The sequence below is a fragment of the Mirounga angustirostris genome, unplaced genomic scaffold (genome assembly GCF_029215605.1).
Source record: "Mirounga angustirostris isolate CCGP_5_RB_7025 unplaced genomic scaffold, mMirAng1.0.hap1 SCAF_6, whole genome shotgun sequence".
Lineage (NCBI taxonomy): Eukaryota > Metazoa > Chordata > Mammalia > Carnivora > Phocidae > Mirounga > Mirounga angustirostris.
The window spans coordinates 81,528,877-81,547,284 of record NW_026991714.1 but is presented as its reverse complement, the minus strand read 5'-3'; the positions used below and the strand labels follow the sequence as shown (position 1 = coordinate 81,547,284).

At 45.9% G+C, this 18,408-nt stretch overlaps 1 protein-coding gene across 3 annotated transcripts in view; it reads right to left on the bottom strand.

The window, feature by feature from the left end:
• The window catches only part of NID1 (nidogen 1), a 76,992-nt gene that overhangs the window by 14,812 nt on the left and 43,772 nt on the right, over positions 1–18,408 (bottom strand). For 2 of the 3 annotated variants that reach the window (XR_010412423.1, XM_045877790.3), the window contains exons 10-12: positions 13,872–13,997; positions 9,222–9,371; positions 8,096–8,218 (exon numbers count right to left, since the gene is read on the bottom strand). Coding sequence is in view for 2 of the 3 variants with exons in the window: in XM_045877790.3 (XP_045733746.2) it covers positions 8,096–8,218; positions 9,222–9,371; positions 13,872–13,997 (399 nt within the window). In the remaining variant the exon portion in view is untranslated. The remainder of the gene's footprint in view (positions 1–8,095; positions 8,219–9,221; positions 9,372–13,871; positions 13,998–18,408) is intronic. The other variant, XM_045877792.3, reaches the window with a different exon arrangement.

Below are 18,408 nucleotides of genomic sequence, written 5' to 3'. Positions count from 1 at the left end.
TTTGGCATGAAACATGGCCTCTTAACCTGGAACTTGGATCCCCAGGTAAGGAAATAATTCTCTATCTGTGGGGAATGGCCTGGAATCAGTCAGTGACTCCCCAGTACGCAGAGCTGTAGCTGGTTCCACAATGGCTGGAGTGTGGCCACAACTCTGCAGTTGTGGCATGAAAGCAACCAAATATAATACATAAATGAATGAGAGTTCCAATAAAACTTTATTTATAAAAACAGTGGGCCAGATTCAGCCTGTGGGGATTCTAGTTATCAACCCCTGCTCTAGGGCATTGCTAGTTATGTTAGGGAGATATTTTATATAAATATAAAATGGTATGAGGAGAGGGTGGGGCCTTCAGTTGGCATATTAATTCACATATTAATGTGTTAACTAATATATTAATGTATTGGTAATAATATATATTGTAACGTAACATACAGTACTCTGTTTCACAGAACTTTGTGTCTGGAAAGTGTTTCTGACTCTCGGTTCCACCACTTTCCGTGTTATCTTGGGCACGTCAGCAACACTGAATAAGCCACACCCCTCACTGAAGGACAGCAATGGCGGCAGTAACTAATCTCATGTATTATTGTGAGAAGTGAAATATGATGAGACAATGCATACAGATGTAATTTGAAATCCCACATTCAAATGTTCATTTGTGTCTATGTCTACACATGGCCTCCACAGTGACATTCAGTAAATGTTTAAAGTACCTTCTGTCTACACTGCCAATTCTCACGCTAGCCTGCTTCGCGTGGTTGCGCCCGTGATCAGAAGCAGTGAGTGGGCCAGGAAAGTGTGTGTTGAACCCGGCAAGGGAAAAGTGGGTATGCTTTCCCTTTTGTCCTAGGGGCTAATATTAAAAAATAAACCAACAAACAACATATTTGCTGTAGGAAGAGCCAAATGAAGATACAAATAAGTCAAATGCTCGAGAATAAAGATGTTGGGTTTTGTTAGCCCTTGGATGTAGAACTTGTTTACTTCCTCAATATCTTGCATGTGTACAGTGTTTTAGAGTTCCCATATCAACTGTCTCCATTCACACACGTTTCATTTAATTCTCTCCTACAGTTGTATGCAACAGACAACTCTTATTTTTTACACCAAATGAGAGACCCAAGGCTCAGATTGGCGAAGGGGCTCCCAGGCCACAGCACTAGGAAGCGACTCAGCTCAAGCTAGAACCTGGGTCTCTGGATTCCTGGCCCAGGCCCTGCCCCTCTGCATCCACGAGCCCAGTGCCCAGAACGGTTCAAGCACACTGGACGTGTTATGTCAACGGTGATACATACAAGTGAGCTTAACACACTCACTGAAACTATCTGTGACCCACAGACTCAGTTTCCTTCCGTCGATGTCTGTGTATGGTGCTGCCTTTCCCACTAGAAAACAGGCCTGGTGTTATGTGTGCGCTCAACCACACCAAACTTTTAAGGAAGTAGGGGTTACTCCATTTTATGTGGCTGACGGTTTGGTGTTACATGGTGTTTGGCCAACATACAAAATCTCAAGTGATCTACAATTTATAGAGGAACTTTTAAGTGCTGTACCTTGAACTTATAAAGAGGAGGCGAAAACCTACCAATTGTGACTCAGGAAATGGAATTTCAAGGATGTTTATGGAAAGCTGTGATGTCACTGGGTTTTTTGGGATGGCTTCCCAGCCTGGCCAGCAGGCAGCAAAAGCAGCCCTAGTGGGAGCCCCCTGCTGAGGGTCTTACCCCTCCATTGCGGGTGGGATGGGGAGGGGTAAAGAGACACATTTCCTGACCCTGTTTCTGGCTGATAAAATGACAACTCGGGCAAGATTCCTTTTATTCACCTAGTCTGAAGCAGCAGGCAAGACCTGATATTTATCCAGGGAAGAGCAGGAAGTCTGGGGTGATTTTCTCAATGTTGGGGACAAAGAAAATGAGAGAAAAATGAAATAGTCGGAGAAATAAGAAAAAAAGCACCTTTTAAATCTCTTGACTTGCATTTTATCTCCTTGCCTGATTAAATTTCTTTCTCTGTGTTAATTCAAATAAATAACTATTGTAGCCTCTGATATACTCAGTGGGGTGGAGGAACTCGTTTGGCGAGGCCTTACTTATTCAGCTTTTTTCTGTCTAGTCTGCCCCCACCAGGGGACAGCTATTCCTAGGGGCTCTTTCACACACCTAGATTTATCTATAATAAAAATAATCTAACACCAGAGACCTTAAGAATTTTTTTTTAAAGGGTCTTACTCAAGGGGCGCCTGGGTGGCTCAGTCATTAAGCGTCTGCCCTCGGCTCAGGTCATGATCCCAGGAACTGGGATTGAGGCCCAGATGGGGCTCCCTGCTCAGCGGGAAGCCTGCTTCTCCCTCTCCCACTCCCCCTGCTTGTGTTCCCTCTCTCTCTGTGTCTCTGTCAAATAAATAAAATCTTAAAAAAAAAATAAAAAAAATAAAGGGTCTTACTCAATTTTGAGAAAAATTGCCATAGAAAATTCTCTTATACAAGGAGTTCAAGGAACTTTTTGTAAACCAAAAATTATTCAAGCCTCATGTTCTTTGTAAAACAAAGATGAATTATAGACTTTCTAGAGCCCCTTCTAGATCTAACTGGGAAATCCAAGTTTTCTAACATTGGGTTTGCTTGAAGCAAAGGGCACACTGAAACACAAACAAGACATATAACAAACAAAAAGTGTCCATCAAATTGTTCCTCAGCTTTCTTTTCTTTAAGTTGTATTATCCTAAATGTTTTCGTCTTTCTTTGCAGCCCTGCTCTCTGAACTCCTGAATTACCTTTGTGTCTAAAGATGTGTGGTGTGCCTTTCGGTGCAACATACTGGTAAGTGTGACGGGTGCCAAGCGTGAAGAGATGTAATCAAACATCGGTGGGCTTGGTATTTGCCCTTAAGGATCAGGCTTTACAACTCTAGCCAGGACTTTGTATATGCCTCTTTGATCCGCTAATAATCCACTTTCCTACTTTCCAAAACTCTAGACAGTTACATTCCCCCAGACAAGGTCGGCGGCTGTGGTTGTCAGCCTCCAAGATGGCCCCAATCTCCTGCCTCCTGGCATTCTCACATTTAGGCAATTCCCTTTCACACTGTCGGAGGGTTGACCTGTGATAATAGTATTACCAGAAGTGACAGCTTGTCACTTCCCAGATGAGGTTACAAAAGACCGTGGCTTCCATCTTGGATGTGCTCTCTCTCTCATTACTTGCTCTAGAGAGAGCCAGCTGCCAGGTCTTGAAGTCACTAAGGCAGCCCTGTGAAGACACCCAGGCTGTGAGGACCTGAAGTCCTCAGTCCAACAGCCCATGAGGAACGGAGGCCTGCCAGCAACCACGTGGGTCCCTCAGCCCCCAGTGAGCCTCAGAGAAGACCGTAGCCCCAGCTAATACCTTGACAACAACCTAATGAGAGACCCTGAACCAAGACCACCCAGCTAAGCTGCTCCTGAATTCCTGACCCTCAGAACTGTGAGATAATATTTATGTTTTCAGCTGCTAACTCTGGGGATCCTTTATTACAATAGATAACTACAATTAACCCTTGAACAACACAGGTCTGAACTGTGGATTTTTTTTTTTTAATAATTTTTTTTTTAAGATTTTTATTTATTTATTGAGAGAGACAGTGATAGAGAGAGCATGAGAGGGGGAGAGTCAGAGGGAGAGGCAGACTCCCCGCTGAGCAGGGAGCCCGATGCGGGACTCGATCCCGGGACTCCAGGATCATGACCTGAGCCGAAGGCAGTCGCTTAACCAACTAACTGAGCCACCCAGGCGCCCTGAACTGTGGATTTTTTAAAAAAAGATTTATTTTAGAGAGAGAGAAAAGGCGGGGGGAGAGGGATCGAGAAAAACACATGAGCGGAGGGAGGGGCAGAGGGAGAGGGAGAATCTCAAGCAGACTCTGAGCTGAGCGTAGAGATCAACACGGGGCTTAATCCCGTGACCCTGAGATCACGACCTGAGCTGAGACCAAGAGTCAAACGCCTAACCGACTAAGTCACAAAGGTGCCCCTGAACTGTGGATTTTTTTGCCAAACAGTATGTAAATATATTTTCTCTTCCTTAAGATTTTCTTAATAACATTTTCTTTCCTTTAGCTCACTTTATGGTTAGAATACAGTATATAATACATATATAACATACATACTATGTGTTCATTGACTGTTTATGTTATTAGTAAGGCTTCTGGTCAACAGTAGGCTATCGGTAGTTAAGTTTTGGGTCAGTCAAAAGTTATACACAGATTTTCAACTGGGTGCGTGTGTGGGGGGAGGGAATCAGTGCTCCAAACCCCCGCGTTGTTCAAGAGTCAACTGTAACATGGTGGCCTTCAACCTTTCTGGCCATGACCCACAGGAATACATTTCACTCAGCAACTCAATACACACAGGCACACTGATGCGTGTGCTCACATACTCACGCATTCACCAAGACAAGCGTCATTTCATGAAATGGTACTTTTCCCTACTATGTACACTCTACCTACTGGGATGTTTTCCTGATTATTGTTCTCTGTTCTATTCCATTGAAAAGAAAAGATAATAGCAGTCTACTGAACTGATTTCACAATCCACACTTGAGTTGTGAGCAAGAGTGCAGAGGTGCAGCGGGAGCAAATCCCAATTTCTTTCTTTCTTTTTTTTTAAAAGATTTTATTTATTTGACAGAGAAAGATACAGCGAGAGAGGGAACACAAGCAGGAGGAGTGGGAGAGGGAGAAGCAGGCTTCCCACGGAGCAGGAAGCCCGATGCGGGGCTCGATCCCAGGACCCTGGGGCCATGACCTGAGCCGAAGGCAGACGCTTAACGACTGAGCCACCGAGGCGCCCCCAAATCCCAATTTCTTATCTTGCCTGTCATTGGGTGACACTGCAGTCGCCATGACCTTAACTTACTCACTCACCCTCAAAGCCAGTTTAGTTTGATTCTTGTAAAACTTGTCCCCACTATATACAGTAGGTACCAAATTAAATGCTGACTGTCTGATTCCCTGCACTTCACTGTTTGGCAATAGGAGTCCGGATGACACTACACATTATTTTTCTCTCTGTTAATATTTCATAAAATGTTTTAGTCAGACAAAATTTAGAAAATATGAAGAAAACCTCTGTGTTCCTATTCCAGGTGAAAAAAATAATTAGAAATACGAAAGCGGCCCCTATGCAGCCCTCCTCAATCCCAACTGCCTCTCTCTCACTGTGCAGGTGAACTTGAGCCCTGAGTTTTCGTTTTTCATCCCTATATATGTATTTTGTAGCTTTCTTACATATGTATACACACTTAGGTTTATTTTCATACAGTGTGATATTTTACATAAACGGGATCATACTGTATATATCCTTCTGCCACTTTTTTCCTGCTTAGCAAGTTTTTGAGATTTATCCATCAACTCTATTTTTTTTTTTAAGATTTTATTTATTTATTTGAGACAGAGAGAATGAGAGACAGAGAGCATGAGAGGGAGGAGGGTCAGAGGGAGAAGCAGACTCCCCGCAGAGCAGGGAGCCCGATGCAGGACTCGATCCCGGGACTCCAGGATCATAACCTGAGCCGAAGGCAGTCGCTTAACCAACTGAGCCACCCAGGCGCCCCTATCCATCAACTCTAGCTCACTCATTTTAACTGCTGTATATTATTTCATTGTATGAGTTGTACCAAAACTCACTGGTCCATTCCTCCTGTTGATAATCATTTAGATTTTTTTTGTTACAATACTCAATGAACATTCACGTATATTTCTAGGGCACATCCTCTCTCGATGATATAACTAGATGTTGATCTTAAGAGAATGGGATGGAATATATAAACAATCCTAGCAGATAGCTCTGATTGGTTTTATCCTTGTCCCGTTTTCATATCTCAGCCTGCAGGGCTGAATTTGTTTCTATTTAGTTAACAGAGCCTTAGAGAAGGGGCAAGGAGTGAGGTTAAAAACCAAAACCAAAACCCAAAAAATGAAACATCTGCTTCTTTTTGAACTGGCGATTTAAGCAAGCCTAAGGAAATAACAAATGTTAGTCATTTTTAGTAGCTGCTGGAATGTCTTGACTGAGATTATCATGAACTCTTCTCTATGTAACCTGCCTATCAGAATCTATGGGCGGCATGATGGTTTTTACCCACAACTTCAGGAACAAAAGGTTGGCCCTGCCTCGGTTCTTCTTGGCTGGGGTTGGGAAACATTTCCTATCGAGGGCCAGGTGGTAAATATTTCAGGCTTTGTACGCTTTATAGTCTCTGCCACATCTACTGAACTCAGCCATTGTAAAATCGAAGAAGCCATAGGCTATACATGAACTAACAAACTAACAAGCATGGATGTTTTCCAATAAAACTTTATTTACAAAAACAGGAGGTGGGCCAGATTTGATGTGCAAGTGGTAGTATGCAGATCCTTGTTCTAATCAGAAGAAAACAATGTAGACCAGAAACATGTAGTATTATATATCCAAATTTTAACTTTAAATCTATTATTTTTCTCCTTTTTGATGGGCAACTATCCTAAAAACTGGTCACACCTAGCGCTGTTAGAGCGTGGGAAAATAAATACTTTTATATACTGCTAGTAGGAAACTGGTGCATTCGTCTGTTTCTTCAATAACTATAAATCGGTGAGCACCATCATGGGCCTCATATTCCACCCGATACTGGGGACATAGGAATAAAATGCATATGCACCCTATACTCACAGGCTAGTGTAGACAGACATTGAAATAGTTATTAATTGCTTAAAAAGGTGGTGGTAAAATGGATATTTGGTTGAAACATTATATAATTGCATATATATAGGACATATTTACAGTGGCATAAATACATCTGGCCAATAACAGAGTAATAATTACAAATAAGTAACTACATGACTCCAATCTGAGGTGTCAGATATATCCTTAATCTCATGACAGAATATCATGTGGTGTAGGGGACCGAATCCAGGCTGGAGTCCATCTGACAGACCCGGGTTTGAGTCCTGGTTCCAGCACTTAATACCAGTGGGACCTTGATTACACCTTTATCTTCTTAAGCGTCAGCATCCTCTGTGTAAATGGAGATTGTAATCATGTTCATTTTAAAAAGATGATTATGGGGGCGCCTGGGTGGCACAGTCGGTTAAGCATCTGATTCTTGATTTTTTTTTTTTTAAGATTTTATTTATTTGAGAGAGAATGAGATAGAGAAAGAGAGCATGAGAGGGGGGAGGGTCAGAGGGAGAAGCAGACTCCCCGCTGAGCAGGGAGTCCGATGCGGGACTTGATCCCGGGACTCCAGGATCATGACCTGAGCCGAAGGCAGTCCCTTAACCAACTGAGCCACCCAGGCGCCCTGATTCTTGATTTTGGAACAGTCGTGATCTCAGGGTCATGAGATTGAGCCTCTCATCAGGCTCCCTTGGGATTCTCTTTCTCCCTTTGCCCCTCCCCTCCTCAGGTAACTTCAGAAAGTACACAGTCCAGGTATAACAGGTAATATGGACAATTCTGTAGAGTCCTCAACCTGCATCTTTCCCCATTGGTGGCTCTTCACCCTGCTCCCCACCCCTGCCTGAGCTCTACTCTCCATGTCTCCCAGGAAGCTGGGATAGCCTTCCCTGCCTAAGAGAGAATCTTTCCTTCCCGATGACCTACGACCCTAGGACACCGGCTTCTCTCTTTCTTCAGATTCAAATGGAAACATTGGCTTTCCTGGGCCTCCAGTTTGCTAACTGCAGATCTTGGGACTTGCAAGTCTTTAGAATTGGGAAAACCAATTCCTTATCATCTCTTTATAAACAAACCAACATGGACACACACACACACGTGCGTGCACACATACACATCCTATTAGCTCTTGTTTCTCTGGAGAACCCTAATACAGAGCAGTTCTTACCCTAAACTGCCAGTACAGCTATGGTCTGCGTGGCACCCCCCCGGAGTTGTTCAGTGCACAACCTGCACAATTATACACTGCAGCTGTGCTCTGATCTCCCACCTCAACAACTCTTAAGACTCTCCACAGAGACTCCAACTTCCCCACCTCAGCTCCTCTCCCAGGGCCATGCACTCAGTACTCATGAATGTGGCATGGCCTACCAGCTCCAAATGTCTCTGACACCTTACCTCCAGGCACACAGTGGAAGCCGTCTCCGTGATAACCCGGTTTGCACTGGCACGTGAAGGAGCCTGGAGTGTTATGGCAGAAGGCATCGGGGTGACATCGGCTTGACTGGCATTCATCCACGTCTGCAAAACAGCCACCAAGCCCAGGGGACAGTGAAATTTCTTCTGGAATTCATAGTTTACACAATAACTTAAACCACTTGCTCAACTCTAGGGGACTCTGTTTCTGATCTGGGAACAGCGATTTAAAATTTACCAAACATGACTCATCAAAACACGAACTCTCCAATTTCTATCTAGTGTATTTATAAATGTGTTTCACTTTGATGATAGTGTTTTCATGGTAAGTCAAGCATGCAAAAGGAAAAGAGAGAAGATTCGTTTGCATTATAAAATGAGCCTTTCTCATCACAAACGAGAGCTTCAAAAATGTCAGAGAGTTTGGAAACATTATTAACAGCTGACAGAAAAAACCTCAGAGACAAGAGAAAATTCACATGTTCAGTAACGACAACAAAGTATCTCAGAAATTATCATCTTAGAGAAGCTTGGACTTTTCAGGAATGCTGTAGGCTGTGCTGTTAAGCAATTTTGCAATCAAAGGGTCGGGGGACTGTTTTCACAGTTATCTTACCTAAAATCATCTTTAAGAACATCTTGGCAGCCAATGAAGGACTGACCTCAGGTCTAAAAGAATTCTGGGCAATCGTTTATTCTTTGACGGTAGTCACTTATTCAGTAAGGGGACTTGGCTTGTTTTGGGGCAGAAGGTGAGAGCAGGCCAGGGGAATGACTATATATATCTTACTAAACAAAAAGCTGGACCTCAAGCCCCGTGTATCCAAGAGTTGTTTGCCTTTTCGCAAAAGAAAATCTCCTCAGTTCCTAGTAGACAGTAGGAGTCTAATTGTTTCCTACGTGAGCAAGTCACCCAGAACAAAATAGTAGGGGGGGAGGCTAAGCGTCTTGCCCAATGAGAACAGCCCCCAAAGGAAAACACAGGGTTCACACTACTGCAGAGAGACAAATGAAAGAATAATTCTCTTAATTTCAGGGAGAGTTGGTAATTGGCAGAGGGGATTTTTTTTGGGGCTCCACAGAGAGAAAAATCAGAGCAAGCACGCACCTTGGCAGGCTCGGCCATCCCCAGAGAAGCCTGGCAGACAGTAACAGGTGTAGGAGGCCCCTCCCATGTAGATACACTGAGCCCGCTGGGGTATGTCACAGTCGTGGAGACCGGTGGTACAGTAGTTGATGGGGCGCTGGTCCGCAATAGCTTCAAACACAAGGTTGACACACAACGTTTGAAGAGAGGCCCCCAAGCGGTCCCGGTGCCCTTCTAAGTAAGCTCCCTCTCCATCAGTGGTTTAGTCCACCGAGGAGAATGTGCCTAGACCCCAGACCTCCAGACATCCTGTCAGACTTCCTCCTCTGCTCCTCACTGGGTTGATACCCCTGGACTTCCTATTTTCTGCCACCTGCCCCTGATCAGTCTTTGCAGATGGACCCCATGCTGGTCATTCCACCTGGTACTCAACCTCAGCTTCACCCCGGGGCTCTGTCTCAGGCCACTCTCCATACCAGGGCCCCCAAACCCAACTTTCCTTCCACCTAGACGTGGAGGTGGGCCGCGTGCAGGTGTATGTACTTCCCGTGGCGACTCTGCTGGAGCATTTGGAGCCAAGGATCTGAGACTTCTACACGGTGTCTTTACCCTTGGCCACCAGGCAGGTAGAGCACTGAATACGAATGCTGAAGGCAAAGTCACCCATTTCCCGCGAAGGAAGGAGAAGTAAATGTTTCCAGGGCAGTGGGACAGGTGTTGTAGAGAGACTGTGGGTTTTGGGGTGTAAGCACCCTGGGTTTCTACCAGGTACACACATGTGTCCACCACATGGCTCTGGATACATAATTTCTCAGAGCCTCACGTTCTTCCTGTGGGAATTACTTCCCACATGCCAAGCACAGGGAGGCCCAGTAGATGAGCTATTATTCTTTACAGGGTCCCGATGATAGAACTCACAGAACGAGGGCTCAGGAAATGGGTGAGTGACCGAGGGGATAGCCAACAATACCGGCTTGCACTCTTGCCTCAAGATGGAAGTCAAGGGCTGAGGTCTCGGGGGTATTTTCAATGGCTGGTGCAGGTTCTCTGGGGTTCTCAAGGCACCATTTAGCTTCTGGTTTTAAAGCTCTAAGACCCAGGACAGAATCCTGTCCCTCAGAACGTCAGAACAGAACCCTCTTCCTTCCCTCCAAGGAAGCCCTCCGTGTCTGGATTATCCCAAAGAAGGAGGGCTTCTCCTCTTTCTCCTCCTCACTGAATCTTCCCAAGATTGATTACAGTTTTTCTTGTCTTTGAGAGAGAGAGAGCTCTAAGCACTGTCAGGGGACAGGTCAAGGAGAGGATACTCTTCAAGGGTCCAAATTTCTGTCTGGAAAACAGTCACCCAGATGATACCTAACGAGTTCAAGAACACACTCTGCTTCCTGGGACCCTCCTGTCTTCTCTCCCATCGCCTCGTCTCTAATGCTCTTCTTTTCTCTAGGGTCCCCCTCCACCCCCAACTCCTTCAGCTTAGGCGCCCTAACTTTCAACAAATCAGGGTCCCTCAAAGGTAGGGAAAGTACATGCAGACAAAACCACCAGGAAACGAGTCTCACTCTGCTTTCTTTTCTCTATCTCTTCCTACACATATTTATGCCCTTTATAGCTCGTGGGTGGTCATTTTATAAGTGATGTTCACTCACGGCCTCATTTTGCTCCAACCTAATTAACAGAGGAGACCCTCCGAACACAGCAAGCACCTATAGGTCTCAACATTCCCTCCCAGCCATTGTTGTCATGCATACGTTTCCATAATCCTCAAATCATTTCTAGAAAAAGGCAATTTATAACTGAATTTTTTACATCACGTTTTTCTTTATGGAAGAAGACCACTTTGCCATGCCAAAAGCAATTTGCTTCTTAAAGAAGCTTAAAAAGCCGGCTTGCCATTCCAAATGGTTTAGTTCTACCTGTTTAATTTTTAAAATAAGTGAGGCATTTTTAAGTGAGGTGTCACGTCAGTTAAGAGGGAAAGTCTCTTCCACGGTTCTTGACGGTGAGCACACAGCCCACGGCCCTGGCAGTGTGCTTCATTCAGTTCTCACTCAAACGGAGTTTCTAGATGCTCTTGCTGACGATGATCATTCAGAGAGGGGTCAGGACAGTCAACGGAGGACAGCGGCTACCCCAACAACCTAAGCCATCAGAGGGGACACCGGGGCGCCCCGCTGTGCTTTCCTCAAAGGTTCCCGACCTTGTGGAGCTGGCGATTTCTCTGCAACTCTGATCCCACCCGTTCTAGTAATGGGAAGCTACATGCTGGGAGGGAGGCGGGCTTTCTGGAAAGGACAGCAAACCAGGCTCAAATGAGAATTAAAATTTAACTAGAATTCCAAGCAGACTGTACATTGGGGTTGTGCTTTTTCTAGGGCCTCCTTTTCTGAAGAGAAGCGCAGAAAAGGACTGTGCCCTGAGCTGGAAGGAGCAGAACAGGCTGGCTGGGCCTGAGCCATTGCCGCCCACCTGGCGGCAGTCCCCCAGAGCCACCCACAGGCTGGCGGGGGCTGGAAATGAGGCGACGGGAGAGAAGGAGGGAGATGCCAAGAGGGAAGGGCAACTGAGGGAAAGAAGTCATATGTTAAAAGGAGAGAAAGGTATACAGGGTATAAAGAGCTCTAAGGAGGGTGGTTTCCCTACTTACTTTAAGTTCTGAAGATAAGGTCACAAAAGTGAATGATTTACAATAATTTTTCCTAACAACATGGGAGGGAGAACACTGGGGGAAGCAAGGCCAAGCCTAAGGCCCTCTTCCTGCCCTGAGGGATGGGCAGGTACATGGTGTTGTGCACTGCACAAAGACACCCATGTGAGGGGTCAATGGAACCTCAAATTTCCCCACATTCTACACCCAGAGCCACGTATCATAGGGCTGTGGCCATGCAGAGGGGGGTTGTCTGTGTCTCCACATAAAGGTGATCTATGGGCTGTTTCCTTTGTGTGAACATACTTTGCACATTCTAATTAACTGTAAAAGTTGGCACGCGGTGGAAAAGAGAAAGGTCGCGGGTTTACAGGAAATGCCAAACACGGAAGTCCACGGGGCAGCCCCTCCCACATGGGATACCGATCCTCACGGAAAGATCCTTATGTCTGGCCAGCCCACATCCACTGCACGAGCCCCAGCCTTCACAGCACCGGCCTCCTCAACTGTCCCAATTCTCTTCCCTCCCTTCCCTGCTGTGACCTGGAGAAAAACCTTTCCAACCGAGTTCCTGCGCAGCATACAGCTGTAACGAGGAATTTCGGCAGAGGTGAAACTGTCCATTAGGTGATCCGGTGATGAGCCACAGTGATTTGTTTGAATGCGTTCAGGCAGACTTGGTTTTACCCCATGAGCCACCTCTCCATGTGGCGAGTCTCAAAGGAGCAGAGTAATAGGGGTGATCCAGTGGCGGATCTTCAGGTGGTTTTCACATTTGTTTCTGAGCAGTGGGATCCACCGTTCAAACACAATCTCACTCAGAATGTGATGTATAGAGAAATGAATGGCTGGAGGTCAGGGCGGAGGACAAATCTGCCCAGGCTCCCATGGATCCTCACTGGCAGCTCCTAAGGGATCTCCAAGGGCTCCGGGGGCGCACAGTGAACCCATGATCCAGTGTGAGGCACTGAGGTCCAGACACGTGAAGTGTCTTCATCAAAATCCAATGCCTCGGAGTAGACATTTGCAACCCCACCTGTCCCCCAGTGAGTGTGCACGTCAGGGATGGTTGGCCACAGAAACCCAGGACATCACGCCTCACAGCCATCTACCCCAGGACTGCACCCCCCCACCCCCCAGGTCTGAGTCCGGATGTAATGTAAATGGTGCTGTCATGAAAAATAAATGTTCGAATCACCTCCATCTCAAAAAAGCAGGGAAGGAAGTCAGGCCAGATACACAGAAATGGTTGTTCTCTATTGAGAAAGAAAAAGAAGTAACCTTAGCAGAGCTGAAATCTGCACTCTGTGCAAAGGGGACTGGCTTCTCTAAATCCACAGCTGTTTGGGTCACATTCAAAATATGAGAACTGCCTGTTCCTTTCCGCCCTCAAGCCATCACCTCACCCTGGGACCTCGGCAGCCTCATCTGAGCTTCGAGACAGAGCAAACAATGCACGCTAGGCTTCAGTGAGCAGCAAGGAAGGGGCAAGGAGGTGGTTCACTGACGCCATACAAGAAGAATCTGGTTTAAAATTGAGAAGAAATGCTGAGCTCGGATGGCCCATTCAGCATGCTGCCCTCCAGACCCGGAAATCTGCAAGAATCTCTGAACTTAAAATTCTTGGAACCCATAGGTCAAAGTGCTGCAGTAGAAAAAAAGTGGAAAAAATCTAAACAATCTGGCTCTTTGTGGTTGGCCTACCAGCACCCCCCCACCCCCGAGCACCACCAACCTAAAGCATTATTAGCCCAATGAAGAGCTTCAACTCCCTCCTTTGACAAGGCTAAGAAGTTCTGCTATGACTTGTGGCTTACAATAACGTTGCTTATTCCTTAGACGTATGACCCTCCAGGTGGGTGGAGGGAAGGAATGAAGTCTGATCTATCTTTGTAAACTGCTTCTCCGAATAAAAGCCGGCCCCTGCCATCCCAACCAGGATAATTATCTGGGGCATCACCTTCATCCGCACAGATGCGAACGCACACCATATGAACAAGCGTTTTGAAAAGTTACACATAACTTACCCACACACTTTCCCTCCTCTGAAAACTGATAGCCCTCCACACACTCGCAACGGAAGGTTCCGGGGTGATTACTGCAGATTGCGTGGCTCCCACACACCGAGGGCTGTTCTGAACATTCATCGATATCTACAATGAATTTTTTTTAAAATGCAGACTTTAAAAAAAACTTCAAATATCAGTAAATATAATAAGATAGAAAGCATTTTGGCCTGTAAATGGAAGAGACTCTTAATCTCAGGAAACAAACTGAGGGCTGCTGGAGGGGAAGGGGGTGGGAGGGATGGAGTGGCTGGGTGATAGACATTGGGGAGGGGATGTGCTATGGTGAGTGCTGTGAATTGTGTAAGACTGATGAATCACAGACCTGTACCCCTGAAACAAATAATACATTATATGTTAATTTAAAAAATTTAAAAATTTAAAATAAATAAAACTTTTCTATATTCCAAAAGTAACATTAATATGATTTTTTTCTATTTATTTATTTGTTTGTTTATTCATTTATTTATTTATTGAGGGGGGAGAGCAGAGGGAGAGAATCTCAAGCAGACTCTGCGCTGGATGCAAGGCTCCATCTCATGACCCTGAGATCATGAGCTGAGCTGAAACAGAGAATTGGACGCTTAACTGACTGAGCCACCCAGGCGCCCCAGTAAGAGTTTTTTTTTTCTGTGCATAACTTTCGAGAGTGATCCCAAGGCCCACCTCCTATGTAAACGTGTGCTTCCCCTGCCTCTCCTGGAGTTAACTGCTGACCCTGGGGTTTGCTCACATCAGAATGGCAAGTACACATCAGAAAGCTGTGCAGACAAGTGTCTAGACTGTGAATACGCCTCCTAAAACTACAGAGCGTATTTAAATGTGCTACTTAAAAATACTACCTTTCTCCACTTATAGGTACAAAGCAAAGTTGAACAATTTAAAGCCTTATTGTGAATTTCTGAATGTTGTCTAGAGCTTAATGCACTAAAAGGAAGCTTGTAAATGAACTAGTAGGGTGATGCCCTCTCATGACAATCATGGGATAATGCAAGACAAAAAACCATATGCTTTGGAGCTGGACATAGCTAGGTTCAAATCCTGCCTCCTTTAGTTACCAGCTTGAGTGGTCTTGGGTAAGTTACTAACTACTCAGCCTCAGTTTCCCCATTGGTAAATGAAGCACAATATTAGTAATCTCGAGGGGTTCTTCTGAGGATTACAGAAATTGGATGTAAGCCAGAGGAGCTCCTAGTATGCTCAAGAAACATAGCTATTATTATAATTTTCAGGGGTTCATCTATACAACCAGCCAAGAGGTTGGATTTGGCCGATTCTAGGGACAAGGCCCTCAGATGGCCACTAGGCATCGGGGTCCAATCTGTAGCTAACACCACAGCAATGCTGGTTGGCCCAGACAAGAAACCGAGTGAACTCATCATTGCCCTGATTACCTGTCCACTGATGGACTGAAATAAACACAATCACACAAGGTCTTTCCCACGCCAGCCTCATCCTCAGAGTGTATGCAGTTACTTGGGGCATTTCTAGAACCCTGAGACATGGGGACGTCACTTCATGATGGCTGAGATCATACAAGTCCCCTCCTCTTCTCACCCTCCTCCAATGCCTTCATGTTAATCTTTCACACTTGGAAAACAAAGCCTCATGCATCCACCTCCAAAGGCCAGCCTAGCCCATCTCTTCACTGGTGAGACAAATACCCTGCTGGCCTATTGGACCACATTGCACGACAGAGGCATTTTTGCCACATCAAACCCAGAGCTTGACCTCTACCCATGCAAAAACCCAAACCAAATGGTATTCAGCTTTTTAAAAATATATTGCAATGCACGATCCTTTGCAACGTTTAATATATGAGGTCTCACACAAGAGGACCGCTCCGGGCACAGCTGGAAGGTTAGAGAACAAAGCCCCTCCCAAACCGGCCTCTTCCACGAGCTGGAGCTGGAGTGCGGCTACGGGGATATCCAGCGAGCATGGACTCCACAGCTCCAGCCCCCAGCAGCTGCTCTGACAACACAGAAGAAAAAAATCAGCCCGGCTTCCAAGGTCTCTGTGCCCTAACTCTCAGAGGACACTCCCAGCCTGTTCAGACTGCAGGGCTCCACAGCTCGGACTCCATTGCCAAAGCACAAGAGCCCAGAGCAACAGTTTTCGATCAAAGGGACAGAGCGAAATCACCCGGGGAAGGGTTCCAAGTTCCAGTCCCTTGGACAGGGAAGCTGTGTATTTCAAAAAAGCTACTTCAGTGATTGGGAGGGTGATCAATCCCTCACGCCCTACCTAGGGGGACCTGGGGGCCCGTGGGATGAGGGAGGGCATGGTCCCCTGGCGCATGAAGATCTAGACCTCCATGATGGTCTCTCTCTCTCTCTATATATATATAGACCCAAGCAGGGTGACATCTTTTCTGTAGAGCAAGACCCTAGGAGTTTCCCCACTAAAAGCTCACAGTCCTTATAGTGAAATTCTTCCTAATGTCTACTTTAAATCCTTCTGTCAATTGAGGCTAGGACTAATCCTTCCTTTAGTGGACACAGTGAATTGGTGCTAACTGCCCCTCGTAAAATATCACAAAATCTGCTTCAAATTTATTGTTCTCGTCTCTGGGACGAGATTTCCTTGCACGTAGATCATTATCTAGCCCAACAGGAAAGTCCTAGATTATTTGTGTAATTACTCCTTCCTTTTTTTTTTCAGAGTGGCTACTTTTCACATATTTTCAACAAATCTGAATTTGCCCCTTTCTCAAGGCCAGGTTCTTTGAGGAGAGGAGTCTCATGATTGATCTGTTAAGGGCCTTGTGTGTACTCAAAATTACTCGAAGAGAGGTTATCCAAAATGATCTCTACAGACTCCCAACTGAGGAATGTATGGGAGTCATTCTGCCAGGCAGCAGAACTCAGCAATTCGTCTGGAAACCTCCAAACTATCTTGGAGGGTCACCGTGCAGCGTCTAGCCAACACCAGGCTTGTTGGGGATGTCATCTATCATTACATCAATGTTACACAAACTGAATTACAAAGGCTCATTCTCATTCTCTTCGAAGTCACTTTCCAGGTCAAAATAACACACGGCATGATTTGCTTAATGCAATTTCCTATCAACAGCCTAACGCCTCAATGCATTAACACTCCGAGGCATGTTCTAGTGACCCCGAACAAAAAGTAGCCTGACTGGGAATATCCTCACATTCCATGGTGCTAATCTGCCAGAACGGAGACTAACCAGAGAACAAAGGCAAGTTCACACATGAGCACCTATCTCCCTGAGAGCACCAGAGGGTTTTCTATGATAGCAACAGATTATGTAAGGTATGGCTGGTTGTGCCTTGGGAAGTGAAGCAAGCGCTCCCGCTACAATCTGCTCAGGTACGAAGAGTGGAAGAATTAGCCAGAGCTCATGGTTCAGCAGCAGCGGGTTGGGGCATCTCCATGCTTTACCCACATTGGGTTGGCTTATGAAGTTGAAGCAGGGCCACATAGAGACTAAGGAGGTATATGCTTCCAGCAGAGAAGTGAGGGAGCCCCATCCCTGCATGGTGTCCGTCACCATCTTCCTGGCTCTGCTCTCTCTCTCTCTCTCTCTCTCTCACACACACACACACACACACACACACTACCATGCTGTGTCAAACTGGCCTGAGCCAGGCCAGCCATTCAAGACTGTTGGGCTCTTTGGGGAAATTCTGGAAAACTCTGATGATTAGAGGCAAGTAGGAACTCTGTCCCCCTCCCAGTTGCATGTTACAATGAAGGTGAGCATCGGATTGAATTCCACCACCTGTACAAAGCCATCAGCAGGCTGGCTAAATGGTTATACAGTCTGCTCCTGTAAGTGCAAGTTCCTGCTCCCCACTATTTCAGATGCCCCAGTGAGCACCTCACTCTGAGACAAATACAGCAACATACTGACAGTAGGATCTGCCAACCTCTATGTTAAATCAGCACACGAAATCTGCCACTAATCAGAGGGCTGGATGCCAGACCTAAGGCACTGTCCTCCAGTTTCAAGGCTCACCAGATTCTCAGACCCCAGTCATTCATGGGGACTGCTCACCTTTCTGGCAAACATACATGTGCATGCCACTCTTTCACTGGGGGAACTTTCTTCTAGCATCTCCTACATCTGCTAGCGAGCCCTCTGTTGCAGATTTAGGCGGCTCTGGTTGAAGGCTTGACATTCCTGCACTCGTTGCCTCTGTGGATGGACTCTTCACTGAGTCAGGCATCAACTAACTGGCCCTTGGTAGTGGACTGACACTTAGTCACAAATGCAGAAATACCGGCTGTCATGGCTCAGTATTCAAAATTAAATTATAATTAGGGGCACCTGGGTAGCTCAGTTGGTTAAGCATCTGCCTTCGGCTCGGGTCATGATCCCAGGGTCCCAGGATGGAGTCCCGCGTTGGGCTCCCTGCTCAGCGGGGAGTCTGCTTCTCCCTCTGCCCCTCCCCCCCTCTCTTTCTCTCTCTCATGCTCGCTCTCTCTCTCAAGTAAATTCTTTAAAATAAATAAATAAATTGTAATCAGA